This window comes from Dermacentor andersoni, chromosome 11 (genome assembly GCF_023375885.2).
Source record: "Dermacentor andersoni chromosome 11, qqDerAnde1_hic_scaffold, whole genome shotgun sequence".
Lineage (NCBI taxonomy): Eukaryota > Metazoa > Arthropoda > Arachnida > Ixodida > Ixodidae > Dermacentor > Dermacentor andersoni.
The window spans coordinates 25715382-25736776 of NC_092824.1; the positions used below are offsets into that span (position 1 = coordinate 25715382).

Genomic DNA, 21395 nt, shown 5'->3' on the forward strand with positions numbered 1-21395 from the left:
CATGCTGCAGTCAGGCAACAGTGATTTTTGGCTGCTATTCTGAGGGAGCCATACAAGCAGGCTCTATAGTAGCCAATGTAATGCACAGAGCTCACCTGTAAACTTGGCCACTGTATGGCTGTGCCGACCGTTGACCCGTATTTCACACTAACTGTATAGTTAAGTGTAGCAGCTTTGGTTCACCAGTTGCTCAGTATGCTTAAAGAAATGGGTACAGTGCACATATGGCTAGTTATGTGTTTTTCACACTCATTAACTACAAAGCCATCACAAGTGTTGCATCCCTCGCCTATAGCTGTGTAGGCAACAGCAGTCACAGATTGTATGACCTACAGTACAAAACAAGAAGGAGCACATAGACACGATGCTTACTTACAACTGTATTCATACAATTGTTTGTCAGCGTAGCGTCTGTGTGCTTCTTCTTGTCCCGTCCCGTGTGGCAGTCACCCGATTGTATGACCTAGTGCCATCCAATCGGGTGACTGCCACACGGGACGGGACAAGAAGAAGCACACAGACACTACGCTGACAAACAATTGTATGAATACAGTTGTAAGTAAGCATCGTGTCTATGTGCTCCTTCTTGTTTTGTACCGTGTGGTAATGCTGTCTTTATCTGACCACGAACCAACTAGCCCCTAACAGTCAATTCTTGCTAACTCTAGCACTTGCGAGGCTACAATCTGGCCGTGCTAGCCTACCGTGCGGGATTGCTACACCTGTACATTGGATATCTCAGCATGATGCACATCTTGACCAGCTTCTCTCTTTTTCGTACACTTTGCTCTAATGGAATTCGGAATAACATAAGATGACAAATAAGTTGTAGCTCCTGTAGTCAAGGCACCTACCAATATCGTTCTTCTGATGTAGTAGTCAACGACATGTTCATGCTGCAAGCATGAGAACATTATTGCATTGTCATGTTTGGTGGTGTGTAAAATTGTAAACACTGTGCCTGAAAGTTACATGGTTGTGCCCTGCCTGCCAGCATTCCAGTACAATATGCAGCTAACTACAACTATGATGATATATATCGAGACATTGTTCTTGCTTGCACCTACACAGAAATGAACAAGCCATTAAATATGGTCACTAGCCAGTGCTATCCTTGTGCACCATACTACGCTGCACAAACCTTGTATTCAAGCTCGCTTGGATTTCATTAACTTCCAGTGGAGTGGCTTGGTGCATGTGTTCAGTGGAGCTTTCTTGACGTAAAGCAGCTGCCACAAGGCAGCACGGGAACACGCACCCCACAAAAAATAAAAGTAGTAAAGGAAGTAAGAGCAGACAAGTTGTGCCCACATCAAGGCCAACAGCAAAACACCATGGACAACACAGACATACAACACCCATCACATTTAGGAGCACCATTATACAAGGTGCTCTTTTTTTTAAACATTAACAGAATTATTAAAAAACCACCTGTGGAATATAGCACAAGTCTACTCATTGAGCAGGATTACTCGATAGAGTGGATACTTACACTGGAAATTGAAATATATAATTTTACTAACCAACTTTTTAACTACGTACCCAAATGCACATATTGCAATATACAAATTGGAGCCAATGATTTCACAAGGCACATCCAATTTGAACAAATTTTGAAGCTAGCGCCAGTTTCACGATAAGCAGTGTCATATGTGTAGTAATAATGCACTGTTCCATTTACCTTTTAAACAAAACACCTTTTTATGCATTGAAGCTCAAAAATTACTCGAACACCAATAAATTTCGGCGCAAACTTTGGTTGTCCATACAGCTTAAGACTATGTATGAATTATGGGGTTTTATGTGTCAAAACCACAATATGATTATAAGGCATGCTGTAGTGGCAGACTCCAGATTAATGTGGCCAGCTGGGGTTCTTTAACAAGCACCTAAATCTAAGTACACAGGTGTTTTTGCATTTTGAACCCATCAAAATGCAGCCACCATGGCTGGGATTTGATCCTGCAACCATGTGCCTATCAGCGCAGCACTAAACAGACGTCTTATAACATAACCGCATGCAGGACTGAATCTAGTGCAGTACTTTCAGACTCCCATTTATCTTCCCATAGAACTACATGCATACCACTTATAATGGCGCCACAGGAGACAAAATACTGGGTATAATGCGGCTATCGAAAAATCCCACAGACAAGCGAGGATGGTGCAGAGGGGGAGACGAGGAGCGATCAAACAAATGCATAAGGAACTGAAAAAAAAAAGAAAAAAGAATGCAGCCGCAGCGAGCTGTCTTAGCGGGGATGTGCGGTTTGCTTAGGCGACAGAGAAGCCTTTTGCTCCAGCCGCTTATCAGCGACATGCGGTCTGCACCGAATGCGTGCGCATTGTTGCTACTTGGCTCTTCAGTTTTGTGTGCAGATAGTAAATATAGTCGCCGACTGATATTTTCGGACATAGACAGGGTTTTCAAAAATGTCTTAAATGTTGGGCAGGCTGGATGAAATAATTTCAATGGTAAAATCAATTCATTGTTTTTTTATAACTCTAGTATACAGTCGCTGACTGATTTTTAAGACTCAAAAAATTCGGACATGCTCCATTATTCGGTCTGCTTCGCTGCACCGCCATTCTTTTCATAGACCATAATGTATAACAACTGCCGAAAGTTCAGACACCTTGCAACCTCTCGTCTGATTTTTCGGACACTCCTTGAGCCAACTCAATCGAGAGCACCATGCACCGACTCTGACCGGTGCATGGTTCGACTTGCTGAACGCCATTTTTGTGTTGAACGGAGCCTCCTTGCTGCCCCACGAAGTGGCGCTACTGCAAATCCCCACTCATCATCATCGTTTCTGCCTGGTTCGTGGCTACAGCAGTTCTGGTCTCAGCTTAGTAAGCCATGTCAAGACAATCCAGCAGCTGATTTGTTTGTTTCTTCGTGCATGGTGCTGCGAGTAGGCCACGTTTTTCGTTTGTGTGACTGGTATCGGCGTGACGGCGTGGTGATGTTTGCTTTGTGTGTCGTGTCGAGGTTGCAGTGATGCAACGTGGCATACGGGAAATCGCGTCAAGTGTCTAATGGCACCGACGGAGCCTGCGCAGACTACGCTGGGGAATGCCGGCAAGAAGGCGCCGGGAGGCCTAGGATTTGTCACCTTCCGATGCGCACCCTACTGACGCCGAAATTGTTCTGCAGAGACCTGTGGAGTGGTTCCGGACACCGTCTCATGACACACAATGTGCTACACTGCCGTCGCACGCGGAGCATGCACAAGCAGTGACTGTGCTTTCAGCCGGCTGTAGTGACCGTACGACCCTCTCCGAGATTCAGGCTTATCTGATTGCGCGTAAACGTAACAGCGTGCAACAGCGCATTCACAATTTCTTCAAGCCTACTGCCGAGCCCGAATAAGTGCATGGAAATAAAGGATTTAATTTTTTTTTCTTAATATGCTTTTCCGGACACCTGTTTATTCGGACATTTCCGCAGTCCCCGTGGAAAAATCGGTTGAGGCCATGAGTGCGTTCCGCACTCATCTGTCACGAAAGGCAGATGTCGCGAAAGGCAGATGTCGAGTGTACGACCTTGATTTCAGGACGCTGTCATTTTAAACAGTGCACCACAAATTCCTCAATTCAGAACACTGTCCACGAGCGAGATTTTGCCATCCCTACCAGTATGCGGGCATAAAAGCTTTTGCTACGTGCATTCACGAGAGCAGCCGGCTGATCACCTGTGAACCCCACTTCACACGTACTGCTGTCAGTTCAGCCTGTGTGCGATCTCATACCAGATCCCTGCGTATTCGACTATGGGTACACACATACATCAAGGGTAAGCTCCTGCGATGACATGCTGCCAGACACCCTTGCCGGCAAGGCCTAACCAGTGCTGTCTCGTCAAGAAGTGGCGGCCAAAGATGCAGTTTGTTGCAGAGTCAATGAAATGCTTTGCAGTGGCTGTATGGCACTTTGAAAAGCGGAGGAACCACCTCGCCATTGAAAGTCAGGGCACATCGTGGTTCTGTGCTTCGATTCCCGGACACATTTGGCTTCTTGGTTTACATGTTTTGCACGTGCAAAATGTTGCAAAAAATGTTGCTTTGGCTATAGTATGGTAGCACTTATACCGTCGACTTCCATTAATTTGATCCTGATGGAACCGACACAGCTGGTCGAATTATATGGCAGGCCAAATTAAATAAACGGCAGAAAAAACGTCTACACAAGCTGTTCACTAGACAATATTTGCATTTTATGTTAGCTCCACCCCAATACAACACTGTTCTGTGGTGAAGCATACCAAGAAGAGACCGGAGTCACTGTTACGGGACATAGCATGTGTTCCTTAATTTACACATGCGCAGGCGTCGTCTCCAGTAACAGTACGAGCACCGAGATGACTAACAACTTTTCTGGCAGGCCTTCAGATTTAGATAGACTCCCATTCTTTTTTTTTTCGCTTTAGATGTCCTCTTGACTTCTGGAGTTTTTTTTCATCTTACCACCTTCCTTTATGCTAGCTTTCGCAAAACACAGACGATATTTCTCCACTTCTCGGTGAAACGGTGCACACACGTGCATATAATTAAGGAACATGTACTAGGCCTCCTTAATGCTCTCATAAACAGTACATGCAAGGCAATCAAAACGAGAGCTCAAACAGCCACAGCAATGACAGAAACAGCTCTGAATGGCTGCCAGTATGCTCATTAGGCATCCAGGTGCTGGTACTGTGACCGGAGACAGCGCATGCACGTCTGTATAATTCAAAAACGCGTACTATGTTCCGTAAAACTAGTCCCCTTCCATTATTGGTATGCTTCACCGCGTAACACTGCTGTATTGCGGCGAGGCTGATTAGTTGTGTTCGGATTATCCGACGAAGGCTAATTTTGAGATGGAAATAACACGAGGTTTGGGTTCATATAAATGCATGGGTGCCGACCGAGACCTTTGGTGTGAATCGAATTAACAAACAAAAAAATCGAATTAACCGGAGTCTAATTAAAAAAAGTCCACTGTATTGCAGAAATTCGTGACCCCAGTGACCTACACTATAAGCAGTCTTTGCTGTACCTCGAAGCTAGTGTCATCGAGTGGATATGACTTTCAGTCACTGGATACAATGCATAAATTTAGATATGCACTGTAAATAGTTAAAAAATTAATCAGCAAAAATTTGTTAATTAAATTCGATAAGAGTAACCCAGCTCAAGAAGTAGAATTGCACTACATACCACAGATGACTTTTAAAAATTCTGTTAATAAAAAAAAACGCCATATATGGTCATGCTTGCACACACAGGTGAGGATTCATAACATCTCTCTACATGCACACGCACACGTGCATGAACACACAGATGGACAGACTGACACACAGAATAGCCAACTGACCCTTCATTTCCGTAAAACATACCTACTAAAAAAATTTGTAAAGAAACATTTTACAATGTTTCATTACACCAGCAACCTCAAAAGTTGGTTGTGCACTTTTTAACCTGTCAGCACACTTGGTCTTGCGCTCGAGTGCTCACTTAACGGTTTTCCGCGCTTCCCAATGATGCGTCATACCATTGCGGTGAAATTCAGAGGTTAAAAGCAATCCGGGCGTGCACCACCAATATAACATTTTCTTAAGAGACCCCTTGTGCAATATAATGCACATTGCTTTTCATCCTTTTTGATAATTAACTTGGAAATGATTACGTAAAATATTGATCACAGATACGGAGTCGAGTAACTGCAAACTACAGGGAAGTGGCTTAGTCAGGGAGGAAGGAAAGAAACTAGCGCATAGCATGACATCACGGTGTCAGCTATCTCAAGCCAACTCTCCGTCAAGCCGCCTCCATAGCTTTGTCCCCGTCTGGTGCCTTTAAATGTCACCTGAACACTTGGCCCTGCAGTTACTGGACTCAGCCAAGTGTGTTCAGCACTCCATAGGTTTTAATTTACCTGCAGTTGTTCACTTTTATTGCCGATCATTTGGTGCACATTTTCTCTTAATATGCTTGCGCAGCTTCAGTCGTCTACTACAGCATACACATTTACTCTCTTCGTTGCAGCATGCGAGTCTGGCTGCCAGCCGTTGTCTTTTCGAAAGAATGTGCACTAAGTGTGGCAGTGGAAAACACTAAATCCTACCGCAATGTGATCACGTGCTGGGCTGACATTTTTCTGGTTTCAGTTTTCTGATGTGACACTCGTTTCAAGCTTCTTTTTTTTTGTTCCATGCGTTTACTGATATTCTTGCCATCACCTTTTGAGAAAACTGACAATAAGTTAATCTAGATTGTCGTAGCAGACGACAAAAAGCCCCCGTGAAGCGCATTTTCAATACTGCAATGTGACATAAAAGATGATTACTTTGTAAATGTAGATGGAGATGCTGCTTTCAGCACTTTAGCGGAGCATTTAAGGGGGGAGGAGGGGATCAGAATTAACTTTTTTGTTTCTTGACAGAAAGGGCTGAAATTTGGCACACACATTGCACATTGCAATAAAGAGACAATTCTAAAATTTCATTAGGATATCTTAATTAGTTTTTGTTTTATAAGAATTTATAAGTTCCTTGCTTGTGGAAAGCCTGGCACAGTAACGAAACATGATAGGGAGCTGGAAATACTTTGCATGTTTGCCCAGATGTCTAATCTACATCAAGACAGTGTTCGATTTTTTTTTTAGTGCGCTAATAATTTTTTGCTCAACATAACATGCACATGACTGTGCTCCACTGCATGGAGCCATGTAGTAATTGTGAAATAATTAAATAATGGAAAGATAAAGAAACATTTCAAGACTGTCTTTAAGTACAGCACAGCTTGTGGATCACAGCAAAACAAACTGGACCAAAATCAGTCAAGCCATTGTTGTGCTACGCTTTCCACGAGCGAGGTGATTGACAAAAAAAATGCAATTGAGAAAACTGGCTGCAAAGTTTGCAAAGTTTTAAAAGCACTGCAAATTTATTAAAAAGCACCAGGGCTGTAATATTTTGAATCATTTCAGTCAGGCATCTTCTTACACCTTTGCCTCTTTATTTGGTGGGCTTTGGATGCCTTGTTTAGGCGTTCTTTATCCTTTTCTTGCACCGTTTGGAGTAGTGCATGACCACCATTTTCACTGCCAGGCCGAGCCTGGTATCGCAGTGTACACCCACAGAACGCTGTTGGCATCTTGGGCACAGAGCTTTAGCGATCAAAGAGTTCATCGCGGAAACAGGCATAATAATGAACTCGCAGTCACAAGGGGCCTAAATTTGTTCTTGGCATTGCTGCTTCCGCTCAGTCGCTGACACTGCGCGAAGGGAGTCGCGAACGCTGCATGCCTGCGCTTCTGCAGTCACCGCTGACACAAAACGCGGCTCGAGGTGCGTCTGAATCGTGCGACGATTCGTCTGGTGAGCCTTGAGTCACCATACAGTATGTAGCTCGTCGACGGTTGGGGCTCACTAGCAGGCTGCGTGTCCCTGTCGCACGATGCATCGGAAACGCACACCGTCTCTGCCGGCGATGGAGACCTTCGACCCGCGTCGCCTCCAACAACGCGATCTCGGTTGCTGACTCGTGCGGCCGTACGCACAGGTACGAGAGCCTCCATTGGCACGTCTTCCGGTGGCTTAGTTATCAGTATCGATGTCACAGGGCGATTGTCGGCTTCGCTGCTGGAATAGCACGGTGCAAGATAACGCGGCACGTTATCCGCGTGTTCAGTCGGGTTCTCCGCTTCTCCCGCTGGCCGCCGTCTTTTTCTCGCTGTAGGAGGCTTGCGCTTCCGTTTTCCGAAGGCATGCTTCATTTAAAAGTTCTTTTCGAACGAGCGACGATCCATCACTGACCTGGGAGCTTTCATAAATCCGAATTCTGCGAGTGTCAAGCGAAGAACGACGCCGGCGTGGTTTTCAAAGCAGACAACTGCCGTCCGCTGTGGTTGCCAGCTTGCCCGCTGCTGCAGCAGCAACCAATGGCGAGACGCCTTTCAGTACGGCAACCAATCGGAGGCCCGCTTTCATCGCAGGGCCCGTGTGACCGCCTTCAGTAGACCCGCGCTTCTTTTGTGTTTGTGCGTTTGTTACAAGATGGCGACGACCGAAGAATTCAGAAACGGAATGGCGAAACTTCGAGCGTTCGAACGATACCAAGATGGCGGCGTTCGGTGGCGGGAAAGACGAGTTAGGGCTCCGCGAACTGCGGTGATTTTACGCGATTTAAAGCTGTTTTCTCGCCCTACGCACTGATAAATTAATTTTTTTCTGGCACTTTTAGTGCGTTTTCAGTCAAACCATATTGATACAATGTAGATTAGGCATTGCAGATACCGAAACGCGTCATTGCCAAAAATCGATCTTTTTTGCGATTTTCGCGATCTGATCCCCGCGTCCCCCCTTAAACAAGAATTCATTTTTTATGTTCTTAACACACACCAGTCAGTAATAAAATCCGTCTAGAAAAGTGTCACTTCATGGCTAGTGGAGCATCACTGAGCTGGATATGAGCTGGCTTAAATATGAAGCACCACCGTGAACATACCCACATTCCCACCTGCTTCTCTCTGCAGTAATTCAAGACACAACCAGTCTTGTGTCACACTGACCACAACAGTGTGGTTGTGACCATAAAATCTGATATTGAAGTTACGAACAGCTCAATTACTGTGAGAATCGTAGGTGTTTCATGAATTTTTTTTTTTACGATTTGGCATGGATTTGTGAACAAAGCACATTGCAGCTTCGTTTAAGGGGGGAGGCTACACTTGAAATACTACTTTTTTATTTGTGGACAGATCTGAACGAAATTTTCACACTTTGTGTATTTTAATATGCAGATTCTAAAAATATAATTAATTTCGCCATAGGATAAGTAGTTTCTGTTATACTCTAAAAGCATTGTATAAGCTGGGTCCTTTGTTTGGAGGAAAATTAGCATCTACCCAAAAAACCTTAACACAGTAATTTGAGTATAAAGACTATCTAGAATGTTCAGGGAGTGCCATAAGGTATTAATTAATGTTCTAGGCTAATCTGAGCAAGAGTTAGAGCTCATCAAAGTTGTGAGAAAAAAACGCCATCTTGACATGTCAAGCATGTGACCCATTTCAAAAACTTTTTGAGAAGAGTACTGCTTTGAAAAGGTGCATATTGCTTACTGCATACATTTCTCTTTCTGGCAAAAAAAAAATTATGCTGATAGCTCAAATAGGACAGAAGCTATTTTACCTCCAAAATTGGAAGTCTGTCAGAATTGTTGTTTTGAGAAATCAAGGAAAAACATTCTGCAATATCTTTATTGAGAACATACCAATAAAATCTCAAGGAAATACACCAGGGGCATAATCTGGATGCATCCTATCTTTATGCCGCTTTTTGGCTAGCTTCCTTGCGCTCAAAGAGGCTTCTCGCTTCTTGCTGGAGTTAGCATCTTCGATGGCAGTCTTTCTCCTTTGCTCGCTGAGATGCAGTGCCAGGAATATTCATGTGTAGCTGCTGTAGAACTGCAGTGGACGCAATCAGGTTCCCAGTGTTGAAGCGTAGGACAGCTTCCCCAACAGCAGCTTGCACGGCAAAGAGAGATGCATGCTGTACCTGAGTGAATGCTGTACCTGTACCTGAGTAATCATTGAGTGAAGGCTCTCATTCGAATTCTGTGTCCTGCCTCGCTGGTATCTCTGGAGCAGGGATTTTTCAGATAGCCGCGTATATACAGGCAGCATTGCTTCTGCCACATGTTCTGGCAAGTTGTAGTGGTGCCTAGGTTCAGGCTCACCCTTTGCTCTCGCAGCATTGTGACGACAGAACATTGTCAGAACACTGCCGAGTGCCCGTAGTCCTTGGCGGGGTCATTGAAAGCATCACCACTATCTAGCCGCACCCGGGACACAGCACGAGTGCAAGGAACTCTTGTACGACGGATAAATCCACGATTGCAAATTCAGTTCCGCTGTCGTTGACGTCCTCTCTCGTGTCGACACCCAGCAGCGTGAACTTTCGTTCCATTGCCGACTGCGACGCCAGGCACATTTTCCGGTGCTCGCTACTTTCTTCAGTCGTGAAGGAAACGGTGCCTGCACGATCTGTGCCAACACGCGTGGCGTGGGTGGACGAAGTGTTGACGCTAGACGTGCCGGTTTGCAGCTCGGAACTCGATCGGGTAGTATGTCCAGGCAGACCGGCAACTCGGCGAGTATGTCAGGCCTAGCCGCCTTCCGTCGCGCATTCCACAGCCGCTTGACGCATAGTAGCCTTGAGACGACGATCTTTTCCAGCCATCCGAGCACCTTATCAAACGTCGTCGCGAAGCAAGCGGCTGAACAAACGTAGACAGCGGCGCGATGAAACCAGAGATAAACAAACGTAGCGAAACGCGAGAGCGGTCGAGCGCGCGCCAAAGAGCGCCGCACCAATAGGAGCGAGGCGCGCGGGGGGTGTGCGCGCTTTGGCCAATCGGCGGCACGGACGCATCCTTCAGAAATGACGCGATAGCGTCGGTTTCCCTTCGCCGACGCCATTTTGAACTGGCGCAAAATGCGCACAAAGAAAACAGCTTCAAAACAAGCGCAAGATGGCGGCCATCGGCCACCGCGTTCGCAAATGGCGACGGCGCGAAGTTTGAACATTTTTGACCAGATTTTGCTGATTTCGCGTTCACCCTGGCCCCTTTATGCGCGATTTTTTATTATTTTCCGATTAAATTTAGCTTCTAGATTTCGCGGAGGGATTCTTGAATGCACTTGAATGCAGCGAAAATGCACTTTTCCGAAAATCGGCTTTTTTGTGATTTTTTGCCGTTTCAAGACCCGCGTCCCCCCTTAAGGCCCTTTACGGTTTATGCAAATAGGCATGCTAGCCTCACAATGTTCATTTTGAGCAGTTAGAATACTTTGCATTGCCATTTCATTGCATTTCATTGTGCAATCTCATGCGCATAAGTTAATCAACATTTCTGAGTATGTCTTTTTGATGTTTGCTGGGCAGCACTAACCATGTGTAACATTTTTTTTCCCTATTCTGAATGTTCAATTTCGGCTGTAATTTTCTGGAAACCAGGACCACAGTTGCCGACCAGATTTTTGGGCTCGGAGAAGCGTTGTGAAAATTTTGAAGTAACTTACCAATAAGAAATACAACACCAGCACATAGTAAACTGGCACCCCAACTCTTGGCCATATGGTGCTCACTGACCTTTGTCGTGCTCTCGACTGGCATGTCGGCGTGCCAGGGAACGGACACGGTGTTTGCCCTCCGGCAGCAGAAGACCCGCTCGTTCCACTCCACCACCGTACACCGCATCCTGCACACGTGTACAACGCTTGTTGCAACCACCAATGGCATCTGAAGGCTCAAGGCAACACATGGACTACAAGGGGCACGTCACAGAATACAGCTATAGGTCTCATTTTGACTACCGTACTTATTCACATAATGATCGCACCCCTGAATTTTGTCGTCAAAATTCAATTCTTTTTCTTTCCCGTGTAATGATTGCGCCCCGAACTTGACGCAGCGATATGTCGTGTGTCAAGTCTAGCGAATGATGATCGCACTTAGCATCTCTCGAATGCTACGCCAACGACTCTTCAAGACATACCAAGCGGTCTGCACGCACCAAACATTCTTAAGCAAATGCCCCATTTTATTCCTTTTATCACTTTCTGCACTTCCATGAAAAAAAAAAAAAAGCTACAACTAACCTTACCTTGGCTTTATTATTTGTAGGCTTCATAATGGTTTTGGTAAAGAACAACAAAGAAGGTGCCTTTCGATTCTTCACACCTGCACTCGTGGGCACACAACAAACCACAAGCGACAACGATAGTGACCACGTTTACACTGATACGTTAGCAGTGTACCCTATTCATACGCCGACGCTTGTAACGCAGCTAAGATATTCGCCCACCCTTAGCGGAAACATGCAGTATTAGGATAGTAGTGAAGACAAATGCCGCAGTTTCTGCAGCATGCCCGCCATGTGTTTCGATGTCACTGGCAGCTAAGCGTGCCCATCTCTGTTTCTGTCCCCTCAAAGTGGACATGGCTACGTTTTTGTCGCAAGCCTGCCGATATTTACGATATTATTCATTACTGATACGAAAGAAACTGCTTCAATGCACATAATGTACTCATGAGAAGAAAAAATAATTGCGTTTGGTGCATTTGGCTTGCTCCTCCGGCGGCCATTTTTGTTTTAGCATCCCGCACTGTTCAGCGGCAGCCACCTGCTTGTTGACCTGTTGTCATCCCGCAGCAAATGCGGGATGAAAAAAAATTTTTTTTTTTCTTTCGCGGCAAATTTAACGCGTAATGATCACACCCCTGAATTCGCGTCAATTTAAAAAAAATTTTTTTTTACAAAGAAGTGCAATCATTATGCGAGTAAATACAGTATTGGGGTTCTTCAAAGGGACACTCAAAGGTGGTACAGAAGGTGTCCAATGACTGCGCCTTTTGAACGTCATCCCTTTCACTCCAATATGCCTTCGAAGAACGGTCTGCACGAGGACCGTCAGCCAACAAGTACACTAAATGAAGGCGAGAAACTGCATCAAAGCGATGACGGCCAGATCCGCACAAACCTGTGGTAAAGGAGCGTCCTCGTCTGGTAGTGCCAGGGGAGGCTTATGACCCGGCCCGGACAGCTGCAGTCGGCTGATGGCCTCCGTCAGGTGGTCGAACTGCCGCAGGTTCAGTTTGCCCGGCTGCTGCTGGTGGTGGCCCTGCTGTCAGAGGAAGCGATAGTTCACTCACAAAACTTGCGCAGTACGCATGTTATTGCATGTATAGCTGCTATAGCGTTATGATGAATGACAGTGACAGCTGACCTGCACATACAGCCACATTTTATTCCCTTGGCTCCCCCCTCTCCCACTGTCCTCCTCACACCAGGCACCATCCCACGTTCAGTGCAGAAACCCTGGCACACACAGTGCCGCCACCTATTGACTGTCCATGAAATCGCTGCTGCTCTCTTCTCCTCACAACTGGAGAAACTTGCGACGAATATGGTGCACCAATCATTATATCTCAACAAAGGCGTGTGATGAACTTAATACATCTGAGCATTCAATATATGCAAGAAAACTTATGCCTAAAGTTTAACCGAATGCAATGTGTTGAGAATAAATATGGAATGCTGTCCTCTGTGTCAGTGTTACATGCTGGTGAAGCAGACAGAAATTAGGAATGGCCTCTAGTTGTTGCAGCTACAGCTGCAGCTGACAAGGAACCCCACAGGAGACTACTTTCAACTCTGAAACTTTCACATCTTGTAATGTAAGTCAAGCTGAGCCTTTTTTGAAAAGCCCACAGAGCTGACGACCATGGATGTCATTTTTTTTGTTCATTTCACATGCTGAAATAATTTATGGGCACCGCTCGATACACAAAAATTTGACTAAGGAAGGCCAACACCACCGAGTAAGCCTGGCTCTAAGTGGAACACCCTGACTGTTCTGACATGTAATAAGAGTTGTCGCCAAACGCTAATGAGAAATTTCTTAGCTATGGCAATTTAGCATGAACAAAAACTTCCAATTACCCATCCTTTTTTTGATGCCACTCACATGGCTGAACAAATGCACAGGAGCTGTACTTGGAGGCACACATACAAAAATCAAACACACAAACAAAGCGCTGATGGAGTAATGTGCTGCAAGGAGCTTATTCAGATGGTACAGGCATTGACACCATCCAAGAAATTGACATTGTCATTGCAGCATGGTGTATGCTGCAATGAAGCCACATTTCAAAGCAGCATGGTGCGCACTGCTGTGAAGCTGCACCTCAAGGCAAGGTTCTCCGCCATTCAGTTTTTGTCTTCTATGGAAAACCCACCCTCACCGTACCCCTGCATGTTCAGGCTCCGTTCCCCCTTCCTTCATAGCTGCCCATTCTCCTCCTCTTTTGGGGTTGCCGTGTAGCGTTTAGTAGTTAGCGAATAGTGAATAAGGCGTCGGCAAACTGGAACTCGAATCACGTTGGGCTGTGCTCACCGGCTATTCTTTACAGTGCAGCTGAAGCTGAAGGTTATCAGTGCTTCAACGCCGAGTTTGCCAGAACACCTGACAACCCAAGTGTGCATGTACCACACTCACTTTTCCTTTTTCTTATCGCGTTTTCTTTAGATTCTCAAGTGAGGGATAAGCTTGGGTCTTCTATGCTGTACTTTTGTCTCGTTAATACAGGCTGCCACCAGTCCAGAGTTCGAACAATCAGCATCGCCGAAGAGGGGCGGAACAGAGCCACTGGCCAAAGATACGTGAACAGGTCGTGCATCCGCAAAGAGACTGTTTTTGCAAAGATGTGGACGTTGTATGCAGTTATTTCTGCGGACTGTACGCCCAAACTTCTTTTTTCTTTCCAGGCTGTTGTAATTTGCCATGCAGGTGATATGCGATGGCGGGTGATATGCGGAAAGATACGGTACTTCTTTAGTAAAACGACTTCATCAATTTCTACAGTAAAGTGGACATTTGTAGCCTTTTGGCAGATGACATGTGCACGCATCACAAACAACAATGCAATTAGATCAGCAACGAATTTTGCGTGCGACAGCTCCAATGAATTTATTCAGCAGGCATGCCCAGGCTCGACATACGTTCAAACTCGGTGGACATGGGCTTCTTAAGCTGCAGAAGTGTTCGCACAAGAGCCAAGTGCTGAAGAAGTGTTTAAATCTATCGATGCACTATGTGCTGCTGCATCTCAAGTGTTCCTCAAGAGCAGACAGCCCCTTACGATCACGGATTGTTTCACAAATAAAGCGTCAGCAAGCAAATATGCAATTCTCCGCATCCTAAAGATCTGGTCCTCAGTGAATAACTGAACCAATTTCTTTGCATAGTACTACCATGACCTAGGCAATAAAATGTGGCTATATTTTTTCCTTTACGTATGCAGTGTGAAAAGAAGGCAAATACCGTATTTGCACAATTCTAACCTGCCCTAGATTGTAATGCAAACCAGTTTTCCGTGGCAAAAAAAATGTTACAATTATTTTAAATAAATGAATAAAACTATTAACTGTAACGCGCACCCGTTTGCCGTAACCTAAAAAAAGAAAAGTCCTTTACAGTACCGTGCGCCTCATTCCTTTATGCAGAAATACATACAACTTTACCTGATTTTGAAAAACAGATTTGCAATTAAGAAAAAAAAAGTCAGTTTCGCCCAAAAGGTGAAGCATCGGTTGCGATAGCAAATTAGCAGAAAGCTATATGACGTAAGGATAGCAATTTTATTTGCATTATAAACTTGTAACATTCGCTTACTAACTAAATTAACACTTTCCCTGCCATGGGGAAAATAGGTGTTTCTTCTATGTTATGCCAGTTCTTTCTTTTTTATGAAAGAACTACTGCACTCAATATATTGTGTAATACATGAAGAAAAAGCAGAATGAATGCATTTTCCACACATAAAGTTTTATTAACGAGATGTATGCCATAAAAAAGATATATACATTGCCAGAATCAAGATTGTGAGATAAAAGTGAACAAAGTTTGTAAAGACACGCTTTTATCTATTTAAAAAAATATGTAAAAACAAGTATGAGTCTTACAAAATGTATTGCCATCTAACAGACATCATCTCCGAAAAATTCCATATTTTTCTCTGAACGGGTATTCCACTACCAAATTTAAGTGCAAGCACTGCAGTTTGGCGTGCCGGGCTGCGGCTGCTGATGCTCCAGACTGGCTTGCGTCGTCGTCACTCTGAGAGTCCAATGAAAAGGCAGCATCCTTACTCAGGCTTGCTGCTGCTCGATCCATCGACAAAATCAGCCGCAGACGCAGTGGAATCGCGAGATCTGTGATCTATCAAAGAGTGAGTGCCGTTTCCAGAGGTGGCCATTTTTGCTTTCTACTTTGACGATTGCGAAACTTCGGAGTGTGTTCAAAAATTAACGCCTGGCAGAGAAAAAGCACACTGCTTAGAAAACAAAAATATACTTCTGCTCCTTCGTGTCCTATGGTGAAGAGTGTCCGTGAGCGACACGAAAGGCCTCGAAAGCGGCGTTTCAAACCATCGATAGCGGGCGGCCATTTTTGTTCTCTACCTTGACAATCGCGAAAACTTCGGAGCGCGTTCAAAGATCCCTGCCTGGGGTAAAAACGCTAACTGCTTAGCAGACAAAAATATAGCTCTCCTCCTTCACATCCGATGGAGCAGTGTGTCCGTGAGTGGCCTGGAAGGTCTCGAAAGCTCCATTTCAAACCATGGTTAGCGGGCGAACAATGCCCAATGGGTGTGGTACAGAAAGAGTTAACAGGCATGGTGTCACCCATGCACAAGCAAACATGAACATGTCTCACTCGATTGATGGCCGCAGAAACTCGCTATCAAAATGCTGGAGTGAGGAAGTCAGTAGCAGGAGAGAGCGAATTGACCTTTGTGGTGCCTCTCACTTTAACACGGATAAGCGACGAGAACACAGCATGGTGCGCCTAGACGCGTAGACTTTGTCCCCATTGCAGATAGGTTTCAAGATAGGGGTATCGCGACCGCACTGTACACAACAGCCACCGGAGTAGAATGGCTCTCCTTCTGTTTGAGCCAGTCCCGCAAGCAAGTTTCGGGAACTCCGAAAGCCCGTGATACCCCCCGATTTCCGTCTGTCTCTGCGCACATGATCACTTTCCTTTTAATTGAAGCATTGTGATGAACTCACCATGCCTTCGCAGTCGGTACTTCTATGCTGATAGAGCAAATGCAGAAATCGGGAAGACAGACAGTGAACTAACTAACCTAAGCACACGTACTACAGTACATGGAAGAGGCTACGGCAGCTGGGCTCGAAGCACGCGTGAGGCGGCCATATTGAAATGCCAATGACGATATGGTAATGCAGATTTAGGGTCGTACTCGATTCTAATGCGCACAGAATTTTTGGACTCATTTTATTGGAAAAGAAGTGTGCGTCAGATTCAAATGAATACGGTAACTGTTGTGTGGAAGGCAACAGATGCACAGGTGCCCCGAGCACGGGTTGGCACTAGGTGTGAGGAGGACAGTGAACATCAGGGTGCATCCACACTTGCAAGCAGAGGCGGCTGGAAGTGCCGCATGTGCCACACCGTCGTTAATCCTAACAGCGACAAAGCTAGCAAAAGAAATAGCGGCCATTACTGGCATGACATTCGAGAACATTCCCTGAAATTTACTACTTCGACTTCACAATGCACAGAAATCTCCCATGCACACAAGCAGGTAACCTCCACGAACATATCGGCACTAGCTGGAACCATGGCAGACTTATCAGGGCACCCACCTTGGGCTTGGGCTTGAGCGGCGGGGCCTGCTTGGAGCCCGTCCTCTGGTAGTAGAGCTCTGGCGCTGGCCACTCGTCACCTCGTCCCGCATAGGGAAAGGGATCTGCCCAGACACCACCACCTATGGGAGGATTACGAATTTGTGTTTGTGCTGAGGTCCTTCTGCATCCTTGAGAGCGGTGCAAGAACACCTTGGTTAGAACATAACAACTACAACTCATCATCACCGACCTATTTTGTGCCCACTGTAGGACAAAGGTCTTGGTTCCCAGTAACCCTTGTCTTGCATCAGCCGATTCCCATCCTATGCTTACACATTTCCTAATCTTATCACACCACCTTATCCCCTGCTGTCCACAAGTGCATTTCCATTTCCCTTGGCACCCGTTCTGTTACACTAATAAACCAATGTTTATCTGCCCTATGCATTACTTGATGAGCCCAACTACTACTTAATCTCAATGCTAGAATATTAGCTACGTCCAATTCTTTATTATCCATACTGTTGTCTTGTTGGCTCTTAACATTACGCCTATCAAGTTTCCAGTCACTGTAGTTTCAACTACTCGGTCAGTTAACGCCAAGGAAGTCGGCCATCTTGTTAGCCATTATTTCAAGATGGCCAAGTACTATCCAAGTAGGGCGAATGTTCTATCGGGGGAATGCTTGGGCACCGAACGCTGAACAGTGCCGAGTTCTTATTGTGCAACATCCTCTTTGTCTTCCTTTAATAGCTGCATCCCATTTTAATGCTTTAAAGGACTTTTACACAAGCTAGTTTGTTTCTGGTGAAAACCATTGTATTTCTTGTTTTTGGTGAACCTGCCGAATCGAGCATACTTTGGAACCGTTAGCAGGCTTTTCCACAAATTAAACAGGTAGAAGAACTCGCAGAGAAAGCTTTGATAGGCACAATTTATCCCTTTAAGCCCTAAAACTTGGGCAGCATTATTGGTCGGAGAAACGTCATGCGGTGACTATGAAGTCGCCATCTCAGGTGGCTATCATTTCACAGCATAAGCTTGTCCTTATATGTATTACATTTCGTAGAATATTGGGTTACCAGAGAGAGACAGGCGACATCTTGTGGTGCAGGGTTTAAATAGATGATGACAGCGACGATGTGGTGTTCTTAAATTAAATTAAATTATGGGTTTTACGTGCCAAAACCCCTTTCTGATTATGAGGCATGCCGTAGTGGAGGACTCCGGAAATTTCGACCACCTGGGGTTCTTTAACGTGCACCTAAATCTAAGTACGCGGGTGTTTTCGCATTTAGCCCCCATCGAAATGCAGCCACCGTGGCCGGGATTCGATCACGCGACCTCGTGCTCAGCAGCCCAACACCATTGCCTCTGAACAACCACGGCGGGTAATGTGCTGTTCTATGGCACAAGGGCCAGGTATGGCCAAAGAGTGCCATGACAAGTGGCAATGTTAAATATGTATTGTGGATGGCGTGGATAATGAATTCCTCATAGCAGATGTGGCATAGCTGTAAATGGGCCTAAAACTGTCGTTGTAAATGGCGTTAAACATATAGGTACTAAAATAATGACACTGATTAGTTACGAATGGGGGCTACGGCAACTGGTTATCGTTAAAAACATATGACACAACAAAACATAACAGCGACACTATAGCTTCAAGAGGGCCCTTGAATATAAGCGTTGTTAATCACATGTAAAAATCGCCTGGCCAAATTATTTTCAGTGTGTCGGTTTCAGCTGAGAAATCTAAGACTATATTCAGATTAGAAGTGTTTCATTGCTAAGAAAAGAATGACGGGTGAAGAGGTATGTTTTTGTGATATGCAGAAGGAAAATACTTTTTCCTCTCTGCTTCTATCGCAGGTACATTGGATAAGAACATGGAGAACTGTGAGATTATTATTAGAGGACACAAACCTAATATTGCTGAAACAAACGATATTCTACTTAGCTACTGGCGTAATGTGTTGACAGCAACACAATCATTAACATGCAGTTCTTTTTTTTTTTTCTTAGTCAAGAACGCATGTACAAAACGCAAAAATGCTTAACTCATGGTTGGACAAAATGTCACAAGATGTTGCTATTGGAGTTCTTACTGCCATGCCATCCATGTCTCCAGTAACTCAGTATTCCGTGAAGGTAACAAGCTATATGGACAAGCTGAAAGTCCTGATTGAGAGCATTCCAGTCCAGTGCAATCATGTTTTCGGACCCTCCATCAGCCAGTCACCACACCAAGGATATTACAATAAATAAGCGAGAATGAAAGCAGCACCCCCCTTTTGAGTGTGATTGAAGCCATCAAAAGTGTTACGTTCGATTTCCACCGCACATGGGATACACACAGTTTTCTTTTTTTTTTTAATTAAGAGCAGGAACAAGAAAATAATAATTGGTTTAGATGAAAATGTCGCGTTTCCTTTCACAATTGACACACTGTGTACAACACAGAGACCAAGCCAGCAGCGAGAGACACCGCATGTGACACAAAGCAAACGCCAACGTGAACTGCATCACCTGTATCCATGCCCAAGGACTCCTGAGATCCAGCCTCTGCGGCAGCATGCACGCAAACATGGGAAGGGGGCACACAGTCAGAACCACGGCCACAGAAGCGCCAAAGCACACATGCCACCGCCCCATTTTGGCAAGAAGCACAGCACGGCCAAGTCAGAAGAGAACAGAGACCCCAATGGCCATGGCCAAAGCAACGTAGCGAAAGACAGAGGAACGTAAAGATGCACAGCATTCACAAGTATTACGACGATATTGGAAAACTCACTGCATTTCTGCACACACGTACCCGCACCAAAAACTAAAGAAATGTAAAGGTCAAGTGCAATGGAATTTCAGACTGCACAGAAAGGTTAGTTTCAGATGGTGTAGACATAAAGCAGCCTCTGTGCAAAATTTTATATTTGAGATACACAAGGGTAGGCGTCACGAAAACCTCGCAAGAATAAATGCTTTTTTGGTGAAACTCATGAAACTTCATGTCATGAGCGTCCTTCCTGCTCGTGTACCATTCTTTCCTGCCGTACAACTTTGGCACGCCCCTTCGCACAAATGAAACCTCATGTCATGAAAGGCAGGCCGTAAAGAGACCTACCTTTTCATAAAGACGTCTAACCTTTCCATTTTTCTTCACTTAATATTAAATTAATTTCTCACCATTTCAGGTTTTATTTCATTTCCAACAAGCATTAATGGATCTTTCTTTATGGGGGGGGGGGGGGGGGGGGGATATGAAAAGCACCTGAATGTGATCTCTGAGATCAGTGGCACTCATGGCATGCTTAGAATCCTGGCCACCAGGCCAGGATTCCACTAGCCACCAGTCCAGTTCCACTAGCCACTAGTCATCCACTAGCCACCAGATGACTGCTTCATCTGCTTACATGCTATTTAAGGGCTGTTAATAACAAAAAGCAGAAAATTACCAGGAGTGCAACTTTGCCCACATTGCTTTGATAGTATGTATACTACTCATTTACAACCAATATAGCCAAACTGAAATTTTGTTGCAGTTGGCCTTCCAAGTAGAAAGTGGGGTGTGGGTCAAGCCGAGCCAAAGGGGAACAGCAGCCCAGTGGCCGTACTAAAGTGATGCTGCAAAAAGTGAGGATGGCAAAGACGTTGTGTGACACCAATTGAAAGCTGATATGAAAAAACTTACAGGATTTTCAACCGAAAACTGACAGTAGAAATTCAAGAAACTGAAGTGTGAACTGGGGTGCACTTTGTGTGCAAAGACTGCCTTTACTGTGCGACATCATGGCAACATAAAGTGCGTTGCCATGAAGTCAAACTTGAAAGAAGAATTTGCACATAAGTGCACTCTGCATTGACACGAAGTCACGCAGTACTTAAACAACCCCCAACGAGGCCCAATTGTAAGTTTTCGTTACACGCTGCAAGTTGCAGGGTGCCTTTTGCGGAGCCCCTTACCACAATAATTTTTTTATTTGGTTCATTATTAATGGAGACAGGAAAAATTGAAATGTCGTTTTGCCATGGTGCCAGGAGGCAACCTTGACTGCCAATGTAGACACACTCTCCTTCTGCCTCGAATAGCGCCTGCAAGCAACATTCCTTCCTTTCCTTCACCCATTCCCGTACTGGAGCCATGGAACCCTGCCATGTATAGTACGTCAGGAGCCCTGTCTCCTTTTT

The 21395-nt window shown here is 45.1% G+C and overlaps 1 protein-coding gene across 6 annotated transcripts in view; it reads right to left on the reverse strand.

Moving 5' to 3' along the window:
- Positions 1 to 21395, reverse strand: part of RhoGAPp190 (Rho GTPase-activating protein 190) — a 105445-nt gene that overhangs the window by 19416 nt on the left and 64634 nt on the right. For 4 of the 6 annotated variants that reach the window (XM_055064195.2, XM_055064194.2, XM_050168188.3 and 1 more), the window contains exons 13-16: positions 19740 to 19775; positions 17229 to 17350; positions 12535 to 12678; positions 11144 to 11252 (exon numbers count right to left, since the gene is read on the reverse strand). In XM_055064195.2, coding sequence (XP_054920170.2) covers positions 11144 to 11252; positions 12535 to 12678; positions 17229 to 17350; positions 19740 to 19775 — 411 coding nt within the window. The remainder of the gene's footprint in view (positions 1 to 11143; positions 11253 to 12534; positions 12679 to 17228; positions 17351 to 19739; positions 19776 to 21395) is intronic. The other 2 variants (XM_055064192.2, XM_055064193.2) reach the window with 2 other exon arrangements.